Here is a 23,728-nt window from a genome sequence, read left to right as displayed (position 1 = left end):
ATTTTATCTCCTTTTCTAAACAAGATGAAGGGGCTTGTGGGAGTTGTAGGCTTTGTGAGTACAGTGCTACACTTCCATAGCAGCAACCCTCATACAGACTACATTTGTTGAAAAGCGGTATATAAATACTGTTATTAATTATTATTATTATTACAATTTCCATAAGTGCCTTCACTTCTCTTCCTGTTTAGAAAAGCTAAAATGGCTGCCTCTGAATATCATAACTACTAGTAAAATTCTCTTTTCCTCCACCCGTGTCCTGCTTCTCAGCCCAGTCCCACCCATCCCCCACTTCAGACAGCTGCTAAGCTTCCCAGAAGCTCCCGCTTTATTGACCAGTGTATAAGTCAACACAGGTTTTCAGGGTTATTTTAGGCATTTTTTTTTACTTATACACAAGTATATACGGTGCTTTAAACCTGAATAAGACTTACATCTAGAATATGCCCAAGCCTACTGGGATACAATCACTCTTGAATATAAATAGAGTTACAACTACAAAATGGTCAATATTATTCAGATGAGTGCAGTTCATACAAAATACACACACAATATTTGAGTAACATGCTTTATTTACATACATCTACAGAATTATATTTTCTTAGAACAATCCAGTACATTTTAATTCAAGCCAAATGAAACCATAATTTTCCTTACTCATATCTAGCCTACCATTTGCTGAGTTTAAAAACGTATGTCCGGTACAATACTTAGAAATACAAAGCACAAGAAGAACTAACTTTAACATGGAGCATCTAGCAGAGTTGGATTTTCACAATTTAATAAAGAGACTTTCAAGAAGTCAGAGGCACAGTTACAAGAGACTATTTGTTCTTGTGCAGTCTATGCTACATTTAGCAAAAAAAGCAAAAAAAACCCCAGAAAACAAAAAAAATCAAATACATGAGGGAAAGCAATAAGGAAAAATTGCAGGGCACTTTTTTCTGCAGAAAGATATCTAAAATACAGCAACACATTTTGCTTTGTCTTGATCAGTCCAAAAGAAATTAAAGATGTTCTTAAGAGGAAAACATAAGACTAGTGTTACTCCGTTTATCTTTATACACTTTGCTTTAGAAAGCATATGTCCACTGTGAACTCTACAATATGAAAGTAGCCGAAGGTATTTTGCTTCTTCTCTAGAACCACTATTCTCTCTTAGCATACTTACCTTGGGATGTCACTGAAGATAACACACATTTCTCCCAAGTAAACGGAGCTTAAGAATGGTCAGCATTTTAACAAATACTGCTAAAATTTCATGAAGCATTTTAAGCCATAAATTTGCATTAGTCCAAAAAGATTTGCAATGATTGCTCCAGTATTTATACTTTAGACAAGTTATGGCATTCTTTGCAAGAGCTATAAACCTTTTGCCAGTCCAAATTCAGTGTTATTTATTGACTTGCAAAAACCTATTTCAGTTTCATATTGCCACTTCTTTGTAAAGGATTTTAGTAAGCCTGTATGAAACTATTTGCTGGTCTGGCTTGTACTTTTTTTCCTAATGCCTTTGTAATTACACACTAGCTGCCCAGTTTTTAGCAGGATCCAAAAGATTCTGCAGACATGGTCAAGGAAGAGGATGCACATTGGTTTTCCATTCCTGCTATATACCCACACACTACACTATACTCAGCAGTGTTTCAGGAACAAATTGGAGGGAAAGGGAAAGAGGCAAAGATAGGAAGAGTTGCTTGAAAAGCAAAGGCATCCATGAAACACCATACAGATTCCCTTGGAATTAGCCTTTATATGCTGAATCTAGTGACAGTGACAATACAGCTAGTAATTAGATAAAGCAAGGCCATCAAGGGCCTAGAACTTGTGAAGCTGAACCTACACACCTCTGAAGCTATCTCAATATCAAGCCTTTAAGAAAGGACCCGCAGATGCAACACTTAGCACAAAACTGTACAGAGTTGTTGTCTTCTTTGCTGAATGTCCAAGAAGTGATATAAGGAAGCTGTCAGCATGCTCAGATCTTGCTTACAGGGAAGAGAATACTTTCCCCACTTGAGAGGAAAATTAACTCTTTTCTCACTCAGAAACCACAACCCTTACCTAGAGCTTTCAACCATTTTGGGGGGGTGGGGATGGGGGGGTCGGGAGATTTCTCTTTGGACAAATTCAAAAAACCTTTTAAAAAAAAATTTAAAAAAGACTCATACTACTTACCGTTCTGGGGTCAATTTATGGCTTAACATATTTCATTATGTTTGTTTCATGAATTAAAATAGCTGCAGTTTTCCATTAAACATGCACCTCTACTAGCAGGATTTAGCACTTCTGACCAAGTAAGACACTAACTTCTTTTAAATGTCTCATGCACTGGACTAGACTTTTGCTGTGTGTTTTAATAGATTATTTCTTTTTAGAACTTGTACGGGATCCAGAATGAGAAGATCCAGATGACGACCTGCGATGCCTGTAAGATATAAACAGGAGAAGGCATGCAAACAAATAAGTTTTCATTATTACAACTTTCTTGGGGGGGGGGACTTGAAAAAAGATGGGGGAGTACATGAAATGTGGATGTAATTATATGGATTTCACTTGCATATAAGTATATTAAACAATTCACAAAAATATACAAACTGTTAAGAACCCTTTGTAAATGCCGAAAACCTTTTATAGTGTCATGAGTAATTCAAGACTTCTAAAAATAATATTTTTCCTGATATTATGAATATATTTAAGTAGGGTTATTATAAAGGCTAATAGAGTTAACATATCGTATAAAAAATGATGGAGCCAGGCAAAATAAAATCTACAAAAATGAAGACGACTACCTTAAAACACACACAAAACCTAAACATTATCTTCTCCTAATATATTTAACATTTAAAAGAACAACCATTCTTATTCTACAGAAACCCAAACCTTTCAGGTGACCGTGATCTTGTTCGCCTTTTTTTGCGATCAGCAGATGAAGATCTAGATCGGCTTCTCTTTCTGCCTCTCTCAGGAGAAGATGATGAATGAGAGCTTGAATAAGATCTTTTTCTTGGGGTTGAAGAACCCCTGACGGACCTGGAGCTGGATCTTTATGAAGAAATAAATCAGACAATCTTAGTGTAAATACAACACAGGGCAACAAATACAGACTCATTAAACGGAAGCAGTTTATTGCATAAATACTTACTGCTGTGCTAATAAGGACTTGCAATTCAACAGCTTTTAGAGTAGAGTTTCTGAAGCATGGAACTGTGGCCAAAGAATAGACTGACTAGAACTGACGAGGCAATAGGTAAAAGCAACTATAATTTAGAAGCCTTTACTTGTTCAATAGGTTTCTCACATCAGCAGCAAGCTACAGAAGACTGAAGTGAGAGACAAGGATATGAGGAACTGACTAATCCTATGAAATCTAATGGTAATATATAAGCCTGAGAATAGTTTAAACTTCTAATGTATTGTATATACGTCATCACAGACCTCTGAAAACAAGTTGCTGGTAAAGTTCCTAGAAGGGTCCAATGACAACGACTGCAAATGTGTCCTAGATATACTCTCAAATGTCTTTGGATGATGGCCAGAGAGAACTCACAGGTTTACAACAGTAAAGAACCCTCCTTATTTGCAGGCTTGGCACCTGCAGTTTCAAACCACTACATCCCTACGCCTCAGGAAACAACTGGAAGCTACTTCTAGTTCATGTCTGTAACTTCCAGTCATATGGGGAGGCCCATGACCCACTCCATTGGCCTCTCTGTGCTTCAGAACACCCCCAGAAGCGAACTGCAAGTCATGGGTGCAAACCACATGTTACTTCTGGTTGCTTCCTGGAAGCACTCAGATGGTGGGAGGCCAATGGGTCCAGCATGACCTCTACTGTAGCACTGCAATCCTGCCCCCCACTTGATCTTTATCTGGGACTTCAGCGTCCACGTATTTTGGTGTCTCCGGGGAGTCCTACAACCAATCCCCTACAGATACCCAGGCCCATTGTGTTCATAAGGCTTGAAAGCATACAAAGTATTTAAAATTTCACATCTATCTGGAAGGACAAGTCCATTGCCTTCATTGACTCCTTGTGCATCTGAAAGACAACTGGCTGTATGATATTGTAAAACAGAGTTCTGGACTTGATAGGTTGTGCAGAATGAAGTTCTATGCAGCGCTTCTATAACCTCTGCAACAGGAGAAAGTCTGAGTTTTTTATTATGTGCAGTCTTCCATTTAACATGGATGTTGCACATACAAGCTGACTGCAAATCTAAGTTATGATCCTGTGAGCCCTGTTTCTGTTCCTGCTTGGTGCATATGAGGCAAGATTCCAGGCAGTCAGAAAGACAGAAGGTCTATATACACCTCCCATATTTACAGCAAAATCTTCCACTCTGTTATGACAAGTGGGCGCCAATGCTTATAGACATCCCATCCCCTATGCATGTCAGGGAAGGGTGAGCAGATGGAGAGAAAGAGAAGTCTGCAAAGCCCTACGGAAAAAGGGTACACTCAGATATACCCGCTCAACATTGTGACGAATGGTTTTAGCCACAAGAATATTCCCATGGAGTTCCTTAACAAATTGAGAAAAGTTCTCAGTTCTTTCACTTTCCTAACTTTTTTTAGCACAGAGAGAAAAATATGCCAATAGGCACAATACCAGCACACTACCAATTATTCACCATTTTTTGAAAAATCAAAACAGGTAAAAAGACTAGAGCAGCATTGTTTATACTTGGCCACTTAAAAGACTAAATTCAGATTAAATACCCAAGGTTAGCCTTGAAAATACTGCACATCTAAGGGATAAAGTTAAAAGATAAAGGCTGCAAACATATGAGGCCCACTAAAGTTGAACAATTTGACAAAAAACCAATGAAAAGTCAGAACTGAATACCTAAATGCCTTTTGTACTAATGGATACTTTATTTTCTAGTTGTTGGCATCCTTCAGTCTCAGAAGACTATGGTATCGCGCTCTGAATAGTGGTTCTGGAAGAGTGTCCTCTCCAGTGCGCGAAGCCTGGGTAAAGTAGATATGGAGGATAGACTGTTACCCATGCAGCAAATCCCCCCTCTCCACGTCAATGAAATGGTCCAATGGAAAGGCAGAAGCCAATACGGTTGGTTCCAGCAGCGTCACAGGAGTTGCCAGAACGTGACTGTGTTCAGCCATGAACTGCCTCAGGGACTCCGGCTCCGGATTTTGCCTCGAGGTTGACTCCTGAAGCCTTTTCCATAACTGGATGTAGCCACAAGGCAGTGGAGGTTTGGGATCAGAGCTTTCCTTCTTTCAGATGAGCTGCCTTCCCAGGTTAACGAGTCCCATCTACCCGGTGGTTGTTTAGTCGCCTCTTACGACAAGTACAGCCAAACTGAGGGCCTATTCTTATCCCCAGCCCCCAGGTGTTATGCAGCAACTGTTACCCTGCACATGCCCAATCTCATCTGATCTTGGAAGCTAAGCAGGGTCAGGCCTGGTTAGTACTTGGATGGGAGACAGCCTGGGAATACTGGGTGCTGTAGGCTTATACCATAGTCTTTTGAGACTGAAGGTTGCCAACCAACCATTTTCTAGCAGTATTTTATTTAATAAGAATATTTCATTTATTAGAATTTTTAAACTGATGATCAGTTTTGAATATTATCTACATTACAAAAAAAGAGTGATGGGAAGGCTTCAAATAGTAATTTCCAGTGCCTTTTTAAATCTCTTCCTGACAAGCAGAGAGGCTGCTACCTCATTCACCTGGATTTTGAACCACGAGATCTAGAATGTTCTCTGGAAGTTGAACGAGATCTTGACCTTGAACTGGAAGAGCTTCTTGACCTGAAACAACATGAAGCATTTTTTTTGGTGAACAGAAAATATGAAATTAAGTGGGGGGTTTTCTAGTGCAACTCATATTTGAAATGAATAACTTATCTCCTTTACAGCAGCATACAAAATTTTGACTACAATATCTCAAAAAAACAGCAGTGAAGATATAAAGAGCTGCTTGTGCTAAGAGTAGAATTTTACTTTGAAAATCTGACCCCAAAGGCCTTATCAAACTGCTTTAGAAGCTCTCTTCAAATTCAAAGGCACATCAGCTAGTATAGGGGCTGCTTTAGAGGAAGACTTGGCCAAAACTCCTTGAGCTCAGATAATTAGTTTCAAGGTTTGTTGGATCCTATCTGATAACAATATATTTGTACTAGTTTAAATTTTATCTACTGACTCTGATCCATTTATATTGAGAACTTCAAAGTTTAAACTGCATTCACAACATTTTAAAGATCAGAAGTCTACTTCAAATATAAGTTCAAAAGATATACTAGGATACTTCAAAAGCAAGTTGTAATGAGTTCTGATATATCAGTGAATATGCCAAAGACTATTTTAAATATTTTCCAAAGTTTGGGATCTTTAGTAAAAACCTGAAGTGCCTTTCCGTTAACATGAAAATGTCATTACTTAATCTCTGCATGGAGTACTAGCCAAGGGTTCAGAATAAACAAGACATTTAGCATTATGTTCCCCTTTCCCCTCTTCTGCAGGGTTCAGATTTTCAAATAACGTGTGAAAAATCATTTCAGAAAATGTTTTCCAATTATGGTGGTCAAACTATAATCTTTTAGATTATGTATCATATACAGCATTATTTTAAGTTTAAAAAAATATTATGAGGTTCTCCTTTAGGTACCACACTTTAGGATGTGATCCCAAAAGTTCCATGTGCATACCCACAAGAGATCTTTCCCACTTTAAACTCCAGCTTCTTGTGGGAGCTACTCAGAAGGATCTACTACCTTTTTGAGAAACTTTTTTGGGCATGGTACACAATGCTATGGTGAGATACATGAGGAAGGGGTCAAAAAAGAAGCCTGTTATAGATTCAGACTTCTGAATTCTACATATCGATACCCTAAGTGAATGTTTTCCTTATATTGTTTCACACTGATGTTCCACATCAAATCAATTTTTAAAAGATACAATTATAGGTTCATTTCCAGTTAAGATTTATATTTTGTAAACTTTGTATTGTCCACAGAAAAATTACTCTCAAAGCACATAAGAACTAGGAATCAGAATTAACATTACAATTATTTCCAAAATTGTACTTGCAGTTTAAATAGCACCCAAAGGTACTGGAATATCAAATACTTTTAAACCACATTTATCTGATGTTTCAGCTGAAAGTTTAAGTACAGAAATGCATTATAATTAAAGGTTTAGATATAATATACTGTTCTGGGTAACAGTTGCTGATCATTTAAGATTATTTCTAACATGTTGAGAATATAAAAAGCTGAAATATATAAACCCTTTGATAACTAAAGTGTCAGTTACTATCCAATCTAGTTTTGCTTTACAAGGCAGGTAGAAGTCAAGAATTATTAGAACGAACACTTAAGCGGTTGGGTTCAACACTTTTCATATACAAGTGGAGTCTGTTTACCCATGGATTTTACATCCAGGGATCTGGCTCAATGCAGGTCTCCTCGACCCATGTTGAGCTAGACTTGGGCCCCACCTGAATCCCCTGAAGGTGACCAGAGAAGCCTGCAGAGGCCATGCACGTCTGCCTGCGGGCTTCAGAATGGCCCTTAAGGCAAAAAAAAAAAAAAAAAAAGGCATTCTGGTAGCTCTTTTTTCCCCTTAAGGGCCATTCTGAAGCTCACAGAAGCAGCGGGTGAATGCATATGGCCTCTACAGGTTTCAGAAAGTCCTCTGGAGGCGACCAAAATGGACGTTTTAAGGGTCAAAAACCACGGATATGCTTATCTGCAGTTTTCTGTATCTGCGAGGGTCCCAAGAGCTGATCCCTTGCAGATACTGAGGCCCCATCTGTAGTACTTCCTACAAAAATGGTAGGAAATGGAGGACACACTAGGGCTTCTGATAAGGCAAAAAAAAAGTATAAACAAAAGTTAGGTGCATGAAAAGTTTGATCAGGAAAAAAAGAATACAGAACCCTGTTTGTTCGTTCAACTCTTAGCAATTTCTCAAATAAATCCCAAAAATAGAAGATTATTTGAGAGATTGTATGCTGAAGCAGTAATGCCATACAGCCAGTCATTCTACCTAGACTATAGTTTTCTTGGCCACTAACGCTTAACATCCAAAGTAAAACCATTCTTAACCACTTAAGACTGTCAGACTAACAAATATTCTCAAATGTATAACGATCACCTGCAAGTTTCTCAAGTACAATCTATCTGCACAGGCTGGCTATGGAATATTTATTAGATTAATTCAATCTGCTTTTTTTTTAAAAAAAAGAAAAAACCAATCACAAAAAAAATGTAAATAAAGAAAGTTAGATACTGACATTTTGTCTGGCGTTACCCTTGACCTGTACCCGTTTACCTGGACCTAGACCTTGAACTTGAGTGGGAGGATGAGCGAGATGAAGATCGTGAATGAGAAGAGCGAGACTTTGAACGGCTTCGCCTATTGCTGGATTTCTTCTTTTTGGCAGAATCTTCTTCCTCACTGGCATCAAGGTTATATTTGGAGAGATCAGCATCATCTTCGTCCTCATCCTGAAAAATATAAGTAGTTAGGCTAGTTGGGAACAAGCATTAAGAAACATTTTGGATTAAATGGTTTTATAAGTGCTTCTTTGTCCCACCTAAAATGCAAAAATAACCTGAAATATTTTAACATAGAAGAAACTATAACACTTTTTTTTTTAAATAACTAGGTATTTATATACCGCCTTCCTGGTCATCGGATTACTCCTCTGATTTTATTCAAGGCAGTTTACATAGGCAGGCGTTTCTAAATCCCTCAAGGGGATTTTTACAATCATAGAGGTTCTCTCTTTCAAGAACCAACAACATTTCAGAATGGATCTTCCTGGTTTGGTCTCACTTCTGGCCTCCAGTTCTCCTATACAGGCTGACAAGCAGCTCCATCTCTCACATGGAGGGCAGCCAAGACGCTTCTTGCTCATACCAAGAACAGGTGGAATCACTCAGCTGGGCTTGTCCGCTGCTTCAAGGTCTCGCCATTCTCAGCCATTCAGGGAGCTGCTGGTGTCCTCGAACCGGAAACCTTCTGATGTTATCTTCAGGCTAATGGAGGCTCCACCCTCTAGACCAGCCCTCCTGCCCCATATCCTATACAAATCCTACAAATCACAGCAAATCCTATACACATTTTCTCAGAAGTTAATTCCATCAAGCGAGAACCTGCCCCTAACTACAGGTCCAATTCTATCCAAATTTCCAGTGCCAATGCAGGTGTGCCAATAGATGTGCGCTGTATCCTGCAGTTCAGGGACAGTCAAGGACGCTTCCTCAAGGAAGAGGAGATTTGTTCCCTTCCGTTGGGGCTGCAGAGTGGCTGCATAGCGCTGGAAAGTTGGATAAGGTAGGCCTGTGCAGGTTAGGATTCGGCCATAAGTTGACCAAGCAAACTTGGTTCAGTCAAGTCACTATCTTTTAGCCTAACTTGCTTCAATCACCCTGGAATTAAGAAAAAAAAAATCAAGTTTCTGGGAGGAAGAACAGTATATAAATGTCATAAATGAAACAGACACAATATAACTTAGAACATTTCCTGCAAGACAAAAATCAGTGGTCCAATACCAAGTTTTTCCTTTTTCACTCAACCAAATCGTTTTGTTGGAGAAAAAAAACAAACTTGAGCTACACAGTACCTTAGCTCACTATTTTATGTGCCTGCAAAAGAATGAATGCATGTATGTATTTGTGAGCATCCAATACATTTCTTGAATGCCACCTCTCTGTATTTGACGTTAGACCATCACACCTAGTAGCACTCTTTTCCACAGCACGTTTCATTGTCAATTTGGTATTCTGTAGAACCAGTGCACCCTAAAGAGCTTCTAGCTATTTCAGTCACATTTCATTCACAAAAGAACACAACACTTCTTCCGTCTACTACAAAATTTTAAACGCCGAGCTCTAAAATTAAATTGTTAAAGTTCATGTATACTGTAAAAATTAATGTTCATATATTTTTCAAGATAATGTGGTTCTCTCCTCAAGACAATCTGGTGATCTTGTGTGCTTAAAGAAAGCCAGATCACATTCATGCCTGGCAGAGTCAGAAGACAGTAAAAAAATAACAGAAGTTCTGCTAGATTCCACGTTGGTTTACATTCATGTACTACTAGGACAAGCTAACAGTAGCTAAAAGTTAAGGCTCACACATGACTTTAGCTAACAAAATGATACAGGATAAAGATTGTTTTACCTCATCCAGTTTATATTTAGACAGATCTCCATCCTCATCCTCCTCTTCTTCCCCTTCAGATTCCTTATCTTCAACTTCCTTTAGAATAGATGCTGGACCAACAGGTTTTCCTCTGTATTTTTTCTTTTTGCGACCAAACTAAGCAAAGATGCATTGTAATAAATGAGAATGCATATACTTTTGGAAGTCAGAGTTATGTGCAGAATAACTTATTAAGTTATTTTGTATTTCAACATTGTTAGCTACTTTGAGAAGTTTTATCTGAAGGGCAGGGAACACCCTTCAACTCTTTAAAATAAAAATATTCAGTTAAAAGTCAGTGGTTGCCCTGTGCCTGCCCATTTATTGAAATTGCCTATTTCAATAAATGGGCAGGCACAAGGCGAATGCTATCAAATTGAAGAGTGTAAAACAAACCAGGCTACAAAAGGGTACGTGTATTTTTTAAAAAGTACATTTTCAATCCATGGTTGATTAAATCCAAGTGGGCCCACTGTAACCACAATCATGAATTTTTATAGAATAACTCTGCATTAAAACTGCAACCCTCTACAGGCCCCCCCGTATCCACAGGGATTCTACCCCCCCCCCAAAAAAAGTATGGAAATCATGAACACAGATGACACCTGTACAAATGGCACCCCCACATGCCCATTACATTACTAGTTTTTTTTACTGAAGAAGTGCTTGCAGCACAAGTGTTACTTTCTTAAACAGTCTTGCCTAACTAAAGAGCTGAATGTGCAGGGAGTAGATCAGCAGATAACTGATCAGCAGATACCAGATCCACAGATACGTGGACCCACCTGTACGTGCTATCTGGGAGTAAACTCCATTCAATTTAGAGGCTTATTTCAGAGTAAACATGCATCGGATTGTGTTGTCAATCTTATTAGCTTTCCATTATTTCTTTGAGTAAATTGACTCTAAAAAAATTTATCTACAATTGTCTTTAAAGAAAGTATTATTTATATATTGCTTTTCAACAACAACTTCACAAAACAGTTTACATAAGGTTACGCAAACAAATGTTTTTTACATGCAGGTGGAAAACAGTTTAGATTATGACAGGGGTGCCCACACCCCGGCCCTGGGGCCACTTGCTGCTCTCGAGAACTCCCAATGCGGCCCTCAGGGAGCCCCCAGTCTCCAATGACTTGCTGCAGCCTGCACTGGCCCGACACAACTGCTCTCAGCGTGAGGGTGACTGTTTGACCTCTCATGTGAGCTGTGGGCTCTCTCCACTGCTTGCTGTTTCATATCTGTGATGCAGTAGCGGCAGCAAAGGAAAGGCCAGCCTTGCTTTCTTCAAGGCCTTTTATAGGCCTTGAGCTACAGCAAGACCTTCAATCATTCATATAAGTTCATCTTTAATATATTCATTTATGTAAACTTATGTAAATTTATTCAAATTGTAAAATTAATTCTTTTTTAATTAATTAATTAATTCTTTTTTCCCCTGGCCCCTAACACAGTGTCAGAGAGATGATGCGGCCCTCCTGCCAAAAACTCTGGACACCCCTGGATTAGGATCTAAACAGTGATATGCTATGCATTGGAAGGCAGCCCAATCCTGAGCTGCACAGGGCGCCCAACTGAGAACGGCTGCCACCGGCTCCCGTGTGCCTCAGGCTACCGCAGGCAGCGCCTCTGGAGAAGGGGAGTTTCATCCCCTTCTCCCAGGTAAGGGAAGCAGCCCCGCAATGGGGCTACTCACTTTACTGCCGACCAAAAGGTCGGCGGTAAAGTAAAGCCATTTGTATAGGATGCTGAACCCTCCACAAACAGACAGGAGCTCCACCAGACCCACCTCCTGCCTCCCAGCTCCCTCCTTGGCATGACTTCTGCCCACCCCCTCCCCGCTTCCCTGTCATGCCTCCTGCCCACCCTCTCTCCGTCCTCCCATCTCCCTCCTCCCCGGAAGACCTCCTCCTCATCCCCGCCCTGCCCCCGCTTACCATGCCACGTCTCAGCAGTCCATGAGACTGCCAGGCAGCAAAGTTTGGGCACCCACCCCACACTAGCCCTGTGCTGGGCTGACATGGGTGGTAGCCCGCTGGTGAGGCTCACAAACATGCCTTATGGCACATTTGCAACAGTGTACGGTGGCACAAAGCTGCGGCACCAAGCCCAGGATTGGGCTCTAAGACCACCCACATTTCATGTTACTTTTGCTGCAGCTGTTCTTATCCCTTGCAAGATAAGGTGCTACTGAGTTTAGAAAGTGGTTCTCAATTTGACACTAGAAACCATTTCAAAGTAAAAACAAAGACCCGATTAAAGGGGTTCACAAACTATGTGCCATGCCAAACTCATAGGGGCACCGTGGGATGTCCAAAGCAGCTTTGTCTTCCTGGCTCTCTCAGGCACTGCCATTTTGGATTGTGCGAGATCTCACGCAATCCAAGATGGTAGCGTCCAGGATAGCCGGGGCCACCACGGAAGGGCACTGTGACCTTAGTAAGTTTGGGAACTGCTTTTTCAGTGGATTGTGCATCATTTCAAACAAAGAGAAGCTTTCTAATGCTTTTACTTTTGACTGCTAGGCATGTACTACAAATGAAACATTTTAAAGCATATTTTCAATAAAAATATTTCTAAGGCAATGTTCTGCTTTCAGGTTACGGAAGAGGTTTGCTCATACAGCCAGTGACCCAACAACTGTGAAAGAAACAGTTTGCTTTTGGAAGTTACTGGTCTTTTTAGACACCAAAACCAATTTTGCAAGTAGTAATTGGAATCCTACATTTTGAGAGAGACTGCAATCTTATCCTCACTGGTATTAAGGTTAAATAGTCATTTCCCATCCCTCAATCAAAAAATTCCTACTTTACAGCCATTCCAGAAACTGCAACTTACATTTACACACTACTATATTTTTATGTATTAGTACTACATTAACTGCTATGCAGGTGGGGCCTTGGTATCCAATTTGACTCACTACTGATACCGAGGTCCACCTTTAAATACCTTGTAACATGGAAAAAAAGCACCAAAATCCAATTTCCTACGTTTGCACTATTAAATGATAATTTATTCCATTAGATTTCATTATTCACCCCATCAAGTGGCTGAATGAGTATAGAGTTCATACCAATGCATTCTGGGGTAACAACTGAGGTGCAAGAAACCTGGAAGTGGGTCTTTAAAGCTATTTTTCCACTGATTTGGTATCCACTGATTTTTTTTAATCCACTGGGCTTCCAAAACAGAACCCTAGTGGATAACAAGGCACGACCTGCATTTAGATTTCCCATCAGAATGAACTCTAATGATTACCTCTTCATAATATACATCATACCTACCTCATCATATTCACCATCTGATTCTTCACGTTCTATATACTCCACATTTTCTCTTTCATTAAAACCCCCACCATATCCTGCAAGAAATAATTTCCAAGAATCTCAAATAGTACATTACTCTAAATGTACTGCTTGAATGTTTTCCACAGATAAAACTGATAAAGATTGTAATTAAATCTGAATGAGACCTGAAAGATAGAGATTGACCTAGTATAGTTTATAGGGCAGTTGTTTGCTAACTTTCAACCTGAAAGTATGGAAACCGAAGCTTTCATTAAATTAGGGTTCAAATTCACTAATTTATCTGTTTGACTCAACAGATCAATAATGTAAATATGCAGCACAGACTGTATCCGAAAATTCTAGGAATAGCAGCTAAGTTTCACTGTCACACTGCCTGACCTCAGACAGTATTCAGAGCTACAGAATGACCTCTGTTGATTAAATAACTTGGGACTTGATTATGTGAAGGTCTGCCTGCTACCACCCAAGGCTGCCCCAATCCTACTTTAAATTTATGACCTGCACTTTGAAGAGGCCTGTACCCAAAAACGAGCAACCAGTGTGGTTATTTACATATTGATGAGAAATGCTCCCTATAGTTGGTTCTGGTTAACCATCTAGCAATTGCAATTGTACTAACTTAAATTTTTTCAATTTAAGTCAGCACCACACACAACACATTTCAATACTCTAGTCTAGAAGTTACCAAGACATGCATACCTGTGGTCAGGTATGCATACCTGTGGTCAGGACTACAGCTGCTTTTTAACCTGAAATCACATAACAAGAGAATTCTTGCTAACTATGAAGCGGACTCTGGAATTTTGTAATCCACCAGCATTATCTATACCAGTGTTTTTCAACGTTTGTCTCCCACTGTACCACTTCACATGCTCCACCTACTGGAAGTACCACCGGAAGTAACTGGTGATTGCCAGCTACTTCTGGACTTGGAGGCCAGAAGCAACACAACAAACATCAGGCAGACAGGAAGGTCTTTCTGAGTACACAAAAAGTGCATGCTGGAGCTCTGCCTGCTGAGTTGAGCCTCCTGCTGCTGCTTGTCATGTGGCTTTGTTGGTGTTGCTGCAAGATGGTGTGTCTGGTAGTCCCACAAGTACCATTTTAGGAAGCCACTAGTTCCATGGCTGACCTGAACCCTCAAAAACCTTACTCTTGATTGCCACAAACCACAGAGAAGGGGTTGAAACAAAAGTAAAATTGAATTGTGAAGCCTTTGGCTCTCAGGCCAAAGGTTCCCAATCTCTTCAACCAAACCCTTACAAAGTTTTACTGCTGAAGGGCGACTTACATAAGAAACAAACTCGGTTGTATTAATAGCCTATTTAAAGTATAGTTTAACAAATAAACTAATTACCTGTCCTTTCCTCAAGTTTGGCATATTTTGGAGTATTGCACATGTTGCATTCTGATCTCCTGGCCCAGTTAACATTACCACATCTTCGGGGGAGAAAGAAAAGTTACTTCAATACAGAAATTTACATTGGCACAAATTACACAATGACTTAAAAATTCAGTAATACTTAAGAGCCAAATACGTTTAAATGCAATGACTAGGTCTGAGTCTGACAAGAATTCATTTCTGTCAATTGGATCTGAAGAGCTACAGATAAGTCTGCCCAAGCAAGACACCCTATCTCATCCTTCCCTCAACAGTCCTCCAAGCCACTGAAAGAGAGGCTCTCAAAGGCTGCAGGACTCTTGAGAACATGATCAGGAGTGGAATTCTCCAAAACCAGGTACCATCCCTTGTGTGAACAGTGCCTTGCTTACATAATGCATCTTCCACTACAAGAGGAATTCTTCTCACTGCAGCACCCCACATTCCCAATGGCACGCAGGAGCAGTTTTTCAGGTGGCTAAGAACCTGCTATAGGAAGGAGAGGGGAATATTTTGCTTGCACAAAGTTTTTTACATCTGTGGCTCTTCAGATTCAATCTTAGGTTTTTAAGACATACGATAGCAAAGCCTACTGATAGAAGACTACACAGAACTGATAGTAGTGAGAAGACTGAGTTTTTCATAAGCTAATGTACTGGTGGAGGCTCATGTTATGCAATGCAAGAACTCAACAGCATAAACAGTAACTTAGTCTCATTCCTACCACTACTAGACTTGCACTAAATATGGGTAAAGTTCAACTCAGAAAAAGTAAACAAAAAACTGCATTCCAAATCTGATAGCGATTAATTCAGTTTCTTTTTGCAGTTCAGCAAAGCTGATGTGGAGAAAACACACTCGAAAACCAAGTACATATATAAGCAAACTTATTCAATACCAACGTGATGTCAGTGAGAAAAGGGAAACAGAATCCAAACCAAAGCAGACAGTCTAGTACATGCCACATCTACTTCAACTGAGTTGTGAGAAATGATACCACAAAATACTGTGCACTGAAAATGTTTAGAAAGTAGCTTTTTTATATTAACAGTGTGTGCAACTCATTTAAGTTGATACAAAAATCCTGTAGTTCAATGCTTTCATAATATGCCCTTCTTCCATGGTGTCCACATGACTTCTGCAAACAAGTCACAAGCCCTTACCACATTTCATCACTGCCCACTAAAGGGGGGGATTGAAATTGGGAATGCATGTATTTGAGAGAAGGAACAAAATAAGTAACTTGAAATATATATGCCGATAGAGAGCTGAGGGAAGGCTTTTTGTGCAAAGATGTGTCTCTCTCAAGGAATCTAATATAAGGTCTGTGCCTGGTAGGACTGCACGCTACTTAACTTTTCCCATGCTCTACTACTAGCTGCAAATAAAAAAAAATGTTAAATAGACCTTAAGCTCTGTTCTCCCTAGGGGAAAAAAAATCACAGCTTGGATAAGATTATAACCAGAGCTTCTCATCACTAAGATAGCAAACAGCACACAAAAATATTGCATAAATACTAGAGGCAAACTGTTCAACTATGTGAATAATACTTAAGCTTCAAAAGCAACATACGTTTTGCACTGCCAGTCATTAGCACTGAAGAGGCCACGGCTCTTTTCAGCAAGTGTCTTCCCTATCTCAGTACCTCCAGCTTTCATCATCTTGGCCTCTGTGGTTTTTTCTGGAAGCAGAGTCAAATAACAAATTTCAAATAATTCTTCAGAAATTTAAAATTTTAAACTCCACATCCCTCTCAAAAAAGTTTAATTTAGATAATCACCTCGCCCACATCGGTTACAGCTGGTTCTTCTAGCAAAGTTAACATTTCCACACCTGCAAAAGAAACATCATTAGAAAATCTATTACCTTGATTCATCCCATTTTTACTCCAAAATCCTATAAATTGCAAAAGAACAATTAACATCATAAAAAAATTAATACAATAAAAAGAATAGCAGCAATCTTAAAAGAGAAAAACCCCATGCCAATAAAAGCCAGATGTTAAAAAACAGATGTTTAAAAGGCCAGGAACTCAGAAGGGTTGTCTCAAAAGAAATATCAGGCCTCGCCAGATGGTTTCCAAGCAGGGAGCAGTTGATAGATCAACAGGGAGGGAGCTCCATAATGTTGGTGCTCCTGTCTAATGTCCTTGCTGGGAGATATGAATCTGTGCCATATGAAGTTAGGTACAGTCCATGTACCAATAGGACTGTGGAATCTCTGCCTCATATGTTATTGCACTGTGAGTTATATCAAGACATCCGCTCACTTTACTTACATTCCATTCTTGTGAACCTGCCATGATGCTCAGATGAAAACATTTGACAACCCCTGCTGTGTGGTGACGAGGACAGACCACACACACACACACACAAGTCTAACAGCAAGTTATTTAAATTTACTAATACAGCATCGCAGAGTTTTTTTTTTCTTTTCCAGTTAGCTGCTACAACTTAATATAGCAACTGAAGACCTACAGAGTGCCCAGCAGAACTCAGCACTTGGATAGTTAGTGTATTTGTTATTGTAATCTATAAGCCACCTTGGGCATATGCTTTCAACCGTGGAAAGGTGGGCTAGAAACCTTAATTAATATTAATTAATTAATATTACGCAAGGAGGTAGCTCTCTTATCAATACGTATAAATTATTCTACAGTCTTTGGGGCTCCTTGATACAGCTGCGCTTTAAAAATGCATTTTTTGGATTTCCAGATACTTGTTTTCTTTTTGTGCCATTAAAGATTCTAAAACTAAACATAATATTGGGGCCACTACCATGAAGGAAGGCCCCATTTCTTACTGCCACCCCACGCACCTCCCTGGCACAGGCCCCCAAAGGGGCGCCCAGGCCTGGCACAGGCCCCCGTACCTTCCTGGCACAGGCACCCTGCGTACCTGGCCACCCTAGTCATACCTCCCCAGCCCGCCCAAGATGAGCGGGCTCCCCAGAAGGAGGGCCTAGGAAAGGGGCCCCCCTTCCTGCCCCAGGCTAGACGGGAGGCGCCGTCCACCCCCCGCGACCAGCCAGAGAGCCGCCGCCCCCCTGCCTCGCCTGGCCCCAGGCGCCACCCGGGCCCAGGCCTCAGTGCCACCCGAGGTCGCCCAGCCCGCAGCCCCGCTCGCCCCCTCCCTCCACCCACTTCTTGTCCGGGCAGATCCAGTCGCCGTCGCTGACGCGGAAGTTCTTGGTCGACATCTCGGGAGCGGCCGCGGCCCTCGTCGTCCTGCTGGCTGCGCAGAAGAGCCTCGAGCCGGGCGGGCGGGCGAGCGAGCGAGGACCCGGGTCCTGAGGGCTGGGTCTGTCCGGCCCGCGCCTGTCCCGTCGCTCTCCGCGCCAGCCGGCCGTTCCTCGCCACGCGCGGCCGGCGTGTCAACCGTCACCACAGGCGGCGGAGAGAAAAGGAGGTGCCCGTCAGGCACTTGCGTGGACGCCTCAGCGGCTGTGGCGGGAGTGAGGCGCAGGCGGAGAGCGCCCCCTGGTGGGCGGAGGTCTTCGCCACGTTCCAGGCTGGGCTGTGCGATAACGAGACTGTGGAGGCGCTGCCTCTCCCATGCAGGGAGGAGCACACAGTCCTGGACACACTTGCCTGGGAGCAGGACGTGCAGTGGGTGGGGAAGCAGGCGAGGCGGTGCCTGCCTCACCTGCCTGTGCACACCTGGGTGCCTCACCAGGGTGCTTGGGCACCTCACAGGACGGCAGTGCTTCTCGAAGGACTCCGCTAGGGAGGCACTGCCTTGCCTGCCTCCCCACCCACTACACACCCCTGCCTGGGAGTAACTGAATGGTCTTCTAAGCAGACATCGTGCTGTTTCTTACTAACCCAATAGGGCCAAATTGGGAGAACAAGCTCCAAACCATACATATAAAGTGCTTTGGGCACTTATAGCAAGGCCTGCCAAGATTTTGGACTGACAATCAGCCTGAAGAAAACACAGGTCATGGTTCAGGATGTGGACTCACCTCCCTGCATTACAATCTCTACACATGAACTGGAGGTTGTCCATGACTTTGTGTACCTTGGCTCAACGATCTCTGGCACTCTTTCTCTCGATACCGAGCTAAACAAACGCATCGGTAAAGCAGCTACCACGTTTTCCAGACTCACAAAGAGAGTCTGGTCCAACAAGAAGCTGACGGAACATACCAAGATCCAGGTCTACAGAGCTTGCGTCCTGAGTACACTTCTGTACTGCAGCGAGTCATGGACTCTTCACTCACAACAGGAGAGGAAACTGAATGCTTTCCACATGCGCTGCCTCCGACGTATTCTCGGCATCACCTGGCAGGACAAAGTTTCAAACAACACAGTCCTGGAACGTGCTGGAATCCCTAGCATGAATGCACTACTGAAACAGAGACGCCTGCGTTGGCTCGGTCATGTCGTGAGAATGGATGATGGCCGGATCCCAAAGGATCTCCTCTATGGAGAACTCGTGCAAGGAAAGCGCCCTACAGGTAGACCACAGCTGTGATACAAGGACATCTGCAAGAGGGATCTGAAGGCCTTAGGAGTAGACCTCAACAAGTGGGAAACCCTGGCCTCTGAGCGGCCCGCTTGGAGGCAGGCTGTGCAACATGGCCTTTCCCAGTTTGAAGAGACACTTGGCCAACAGTCTGAGGCTAAGAGGCAAAGAAGGAAGGCCCATAGCCAGGGAGACAGGCCAGGGACAGACTGCACTTGCTCCCAGTGTGGAAGGGATTGTCACTCCCGAATCGGCCTTTTCAGCCACACTAGACGCTGTTCCAGAACCACCTTTCAGAGCGCGATACCATAGTCTTTCGAGACTGAAGGTTGCCAACTATGAGCATGGGCACTCAAAAAGCACTATACCAGTGTTTCCCCACCAGTGGCACAGATACCACCAGTGGTACTTGAGGTGGTGCCTGGTGGTACTCATGGAACCCCTGTCGCCCAGCAGCAAGACCAGGCACGTGACACAACAAACAGCAGTAGAAGGCTCGGCTCAGCGGGCAGAGATCCAAAGCGTGCTTTTCCGTGCTCAGAAAAGCCCTCCCATCTGCCTGAGCCTCTTCGGCTGCAATCCTAATCTCACTTTCCTGGGAATAAGTCCTGTTGAACACAGTAGGATTTACTTCTGAGTAGACCAGATTAGGATTGTGCCCTTACTGGTGTTTGGCATGTTGCATCTGGCCTCCCAACCCAGAGGTAACTGGTGATGATGTCTTCGTCAGTTACTTCTGGTGGTAGTTCGGTTAGGTGGACTGTGGGAAGTGGTACAGCAGAAGGCAAACCTTGAGAAACACAGTGCTATACGTAAAAGTGTTCTTATTTTTATTTTTTTGCAGATTTTATTTTTCCCCCAAAGTTCAGGAAGCAGTGTTGTGTGTTTTTATTCCCAGGGCACATTTTTGTAAATTATAACTATTGACTATAATTGCTTTAAAGGTGTACAAGGCAGGAGAATTAGGTAGCATAGTGTCAGCTGATGCAGTCACACTCATTACCCATGCACCCCCTGTCCAGTCTATGATATTTTTTATTGTTTTACAGATTTCCCAGACCTTTGGAGGGGGTTTGTTTGTTTGTTCGACAAAACTGAGAAGTGCAGGAAGCGGTGTTATGTGTTTTTCAACTCAATCTTATGCATGTCTATTCAGAAGTAAATCCTATTATAGTCAGTGGGCTTACTCCCAGATAAGTGTGGATAGAATTGTAGCCTTTATTTCGTTATCACAAAAACAAAACAAACAAACAAAAAAACTTCTAACTATACAGTATAAGTGATATTATTATGTGACAAGAAACCATTGTCTCCACATCTGAACTTCTTGATATACCATATTCTAATTTCGCAATTTCACACTGGAATTGTCCTTTGAAGTTTCTGTTTTTGAAAAAATTGTGATTTGCAGATCAGCAAAGTGCCTTGGGATACTGAAATGTTCTCCCACTGCTATTTGAATTGCCATTTGGAAGAACTGTGTCAGTTTATTCTTTTGCATAGAGGCTTTTATGTTACAGTGAATAATCAATCCAAGTTGAAGAGAAATTCATAGAAATTTAACAGCATTGTATTTATTGGACACACACACACACACACACACACACACACAGAGAGAGAGAGAGAGAGAGAGAGAGAGAGAGAGAGAGAGAGAGAGAGTTTTGTTGCACCTAAGGCTGGGAGACTGCATGGGGTGAATTGCCCAGTTTCCATCCCTCTCACCCCCCACATACCTAAGATGGAATGTTTATTTCCAGACCTGCCTAGTGAGATCCACAGCATAATTGAAGATATTGTTTCCACTCATACACTAGGTGGCACTTGAGCCACACATACTGTAATTTCTGTATCTGAGGGCAACAGAATATTAGCTGGGAGTGTTATCTTTTATTAAGGTGTAAAAATAAATGTTTTAAAATATAATTGTCAGATCTACCAGGCAAAAGAGAAAAATATATTGTCTCAGGGCACGAGTCATGCAGAGAGACAAAATTAGCCATAATGATGACATTTTTGAATACCAGAATGACAAAATGTATCAGAATACAGTGCTGTGATGCTCTGTGTGTGCCTGTTGATAACATGCACCATTGACTTGAATCTTGTGAGGAAAGAGCTTTGAAAGGTATCCTCAAAATATAATGGTCAAAGAATGGAAAATGAGAAATGGGGCCATAGAACAGTAATTATACTTATACTGTCACTTTGTATTTACTTTTACAATAAGTATATACAGGTCAGAGAGGAACCAAAGTGGTACATATACTTCCACATCTGAAAGAACCTCAAGCAGCTTACTAACATTTCTTTCTTTCTTTCTTTCTTTCTTTCTTTCTTTCTTTCTTTCTTTCTTTCTTTCTTTCTTTCTTTCTTTCTTTCTTTCTTTCTTTTTCTTAAAAGGCAGCAGTAAGGGGAGAAGGGGGACAAATTAAACAAGGTACAGCAGCAACTAGCCATTTGTCAGCCCAATCCTATCCACACTTTCCTGGGAATAAGCCCCATTGACTCTAATGGGACTTACTTCTGAGTAGACATGCATAGGATTGGGCAGTCAGTCAACACCCTGTCCTCTGCTTCACCCCCTAATTTGGGATTGGATTGGAGAAAGCTGCCACCCAAATCTAGAATGCTCAGACAGAAGGAGGACTAAACAGTAACAGAGGGCAACCCACTCCCTTCTAAGTAAACTGAGACCAGTTCTTAGGTAAAGCGGTATATCAATATTTTAAATAATAATATTAATAATTTTTTTAAAGTTACCCGGTCCTGAGAGGCCCTTCTAAAGTTCCAGGTTTATGATGCAGTGGCAGCTATGCAATGTTGTTGTCAGAATCTAAAGGACCTCTATAGGGAAGTTAGCACAATACCCCTTTTAAGCTAGGGAGTCAGTTACATGAATAATAATAATAATAATATACAGTATTTATATACCGCCTTTCTTGGTCTTTATTCAAGACTTTATTCAAGGCGGTTTACATAGGCAGGCTTATCAAATCCACGCAGGGATTTTTACAAATTGAAAGAAGGTTCTTTCTTTCAAGAACCACTACATTCAAGGTGTTACACTCCGATCTGGTTTAACATTCTGACCTCCATCCTCCCACGCTCCGAGCAGATGGAACAGCTCAGCTGCAGCTTGCCAGCTGCTTCAAGGTCGCACGGTGCCGGTGGCCTCGAACTGGCGACCTTGTGGATGTTAATCTTCAGGCAAATGGAGGCTCTACCCTCTAGACCAGACCTCCTGCCCAGAAGAAATTTGCATATTGCTTTAGTATCTAATTACAGTATGCACATAGCCTATAATGCATCATTATATACCCACCCAACTCATTTGATGGAAGGGATGGTCAGCCCCACAAGACCAAGACTGAGGACTCTAGAACTGCATATACCATCTCTGAAAGGGTGATGTACAACATTACCAAAATATAATTAAAATCTTGTATAGAGCAGCTTATGCCTTTGCACTCATGCTGGGTTTTTTCACTCTGACCTTTATTCTCTGTCATCAGAGGCATAACTTAGACTTAAGCCATAACTTAGTTGCTCCCAGCTGTTCTGCACTCCTCCCCTGGATCTCATCTTCAGCCAGTATTTTTCCTTCTCCATATGCATTTAACATATACACTCATCCTAACCCTACAGTATGAATATAAAATGCAATAAATGAGAATATAAATCAAACTACTCAGTATGTCATGTTGAATTAATACTATTTTGCAAAAGCCCATCTGAAATTCCTCCTACCTACTACTTGGAACCCAAAACTCCTATTTTCTACAACAGTATTCCACAAGAACAGTAGCATGGCTGAAAAGGCCCTGTCTCTTGTGCTAACCTGCTGAAGCTTAAGATTTTTATTGTGTATGATAAAGCATTCAACATTCCATATGTATAATAGCCATTGAAACAAAGAGGAGTGAACACATGAATATTCATGACTTGATGACTGCAGCATCAAATGAAGAATCACATACGTAAGGCATCACAGATCAAACTGTCAGCAGAAGTTGTATATCACCTCACCTCAGATCCATTTCATGTGATTGGGACTTTGCTAGCGGGAGTGAGAAAGGAACACCAAAACCTCCACTGGAGCAAACCTGGAGTTCAATCCTGGACTTGGCGCACCAGGTCATCACCAGCACGCACTGTTGCAAACATGCTGTAAGGCACATTTGCGAGGATTACTGCTGGGCGAGCACCAGTGGTAGCCCAGTGCTGGGCTAGTGCCAGGCAGGCGCCAGAGCTCTGCCACTCGGCGGTCAGATGGAGCGCCGAGCTGTGGTAAGGTAAGTGGAGGCGTGTGGGGAGGCGGGGAAGAGGCATTCCAGGGAGGGGGGAGGTGAGCGGAGGGTGGGGAAGAGGCATGGCGGGGAGGTGGAGAGAG

General features: G+C 41.7%; 1 protein-coding gene and 1 pseudogene across 1 annotated transcript; one reads left to right on the top strand and one right to left on the bottom strand.

The window, feature by feature from the left end:
• Positions 1-554: 554 nt before the first annotated feature.
• ZRANB2 (zinc finger RANBP2-type containing 2) lies at positions 555-18,302 on the bottom strand. The gene is given in 11 exon segments (XM_066625399.1): positions 555-2,428; positions 2,884-3,028; positions 3,030-3,045; positions 5,701-5,781; positions 8,305-8,480; positions 10,162-10,299; positions 13,467-13,543; positions 14,848-14,930; positions 16,445-16,553; positions 16,653-16,705; positions 18,015-18,302. Coding segments are annotated over 11 exon segments (1,026 nt in total). The 5' UTR covers positions 18,071-18,302; the 3' UTR covers positions 555-2,336.
• Positions 5,361-5,480, top strand: LOC136650132 (5S ribosomal RNA; annotated as a pseudogene).
• Positions 18,303-23,728: the final 5,426 nt, after the last annotated feature.

Source organism: Tiliqua scincoides, chromosome 4, assembly GCF_035046505.1.
Source record: "Tiliqua scincoides isolate rTilSci1 chromosome 4, rTilSci1.hap2, whole genome shotgun sequence".
NCBI classification, from domain to species: Eukaryota; Metazoa; Chordata; class Lepidosauria; order Squamata; family Scincidae; genus Tiliqua; species Tiliqua scincoides.
The sequence above is the reverse complement of the archived record's forward strand: the minus strand, read 5'-3'. Positions and strand labels throughout refer to the sequence as shown.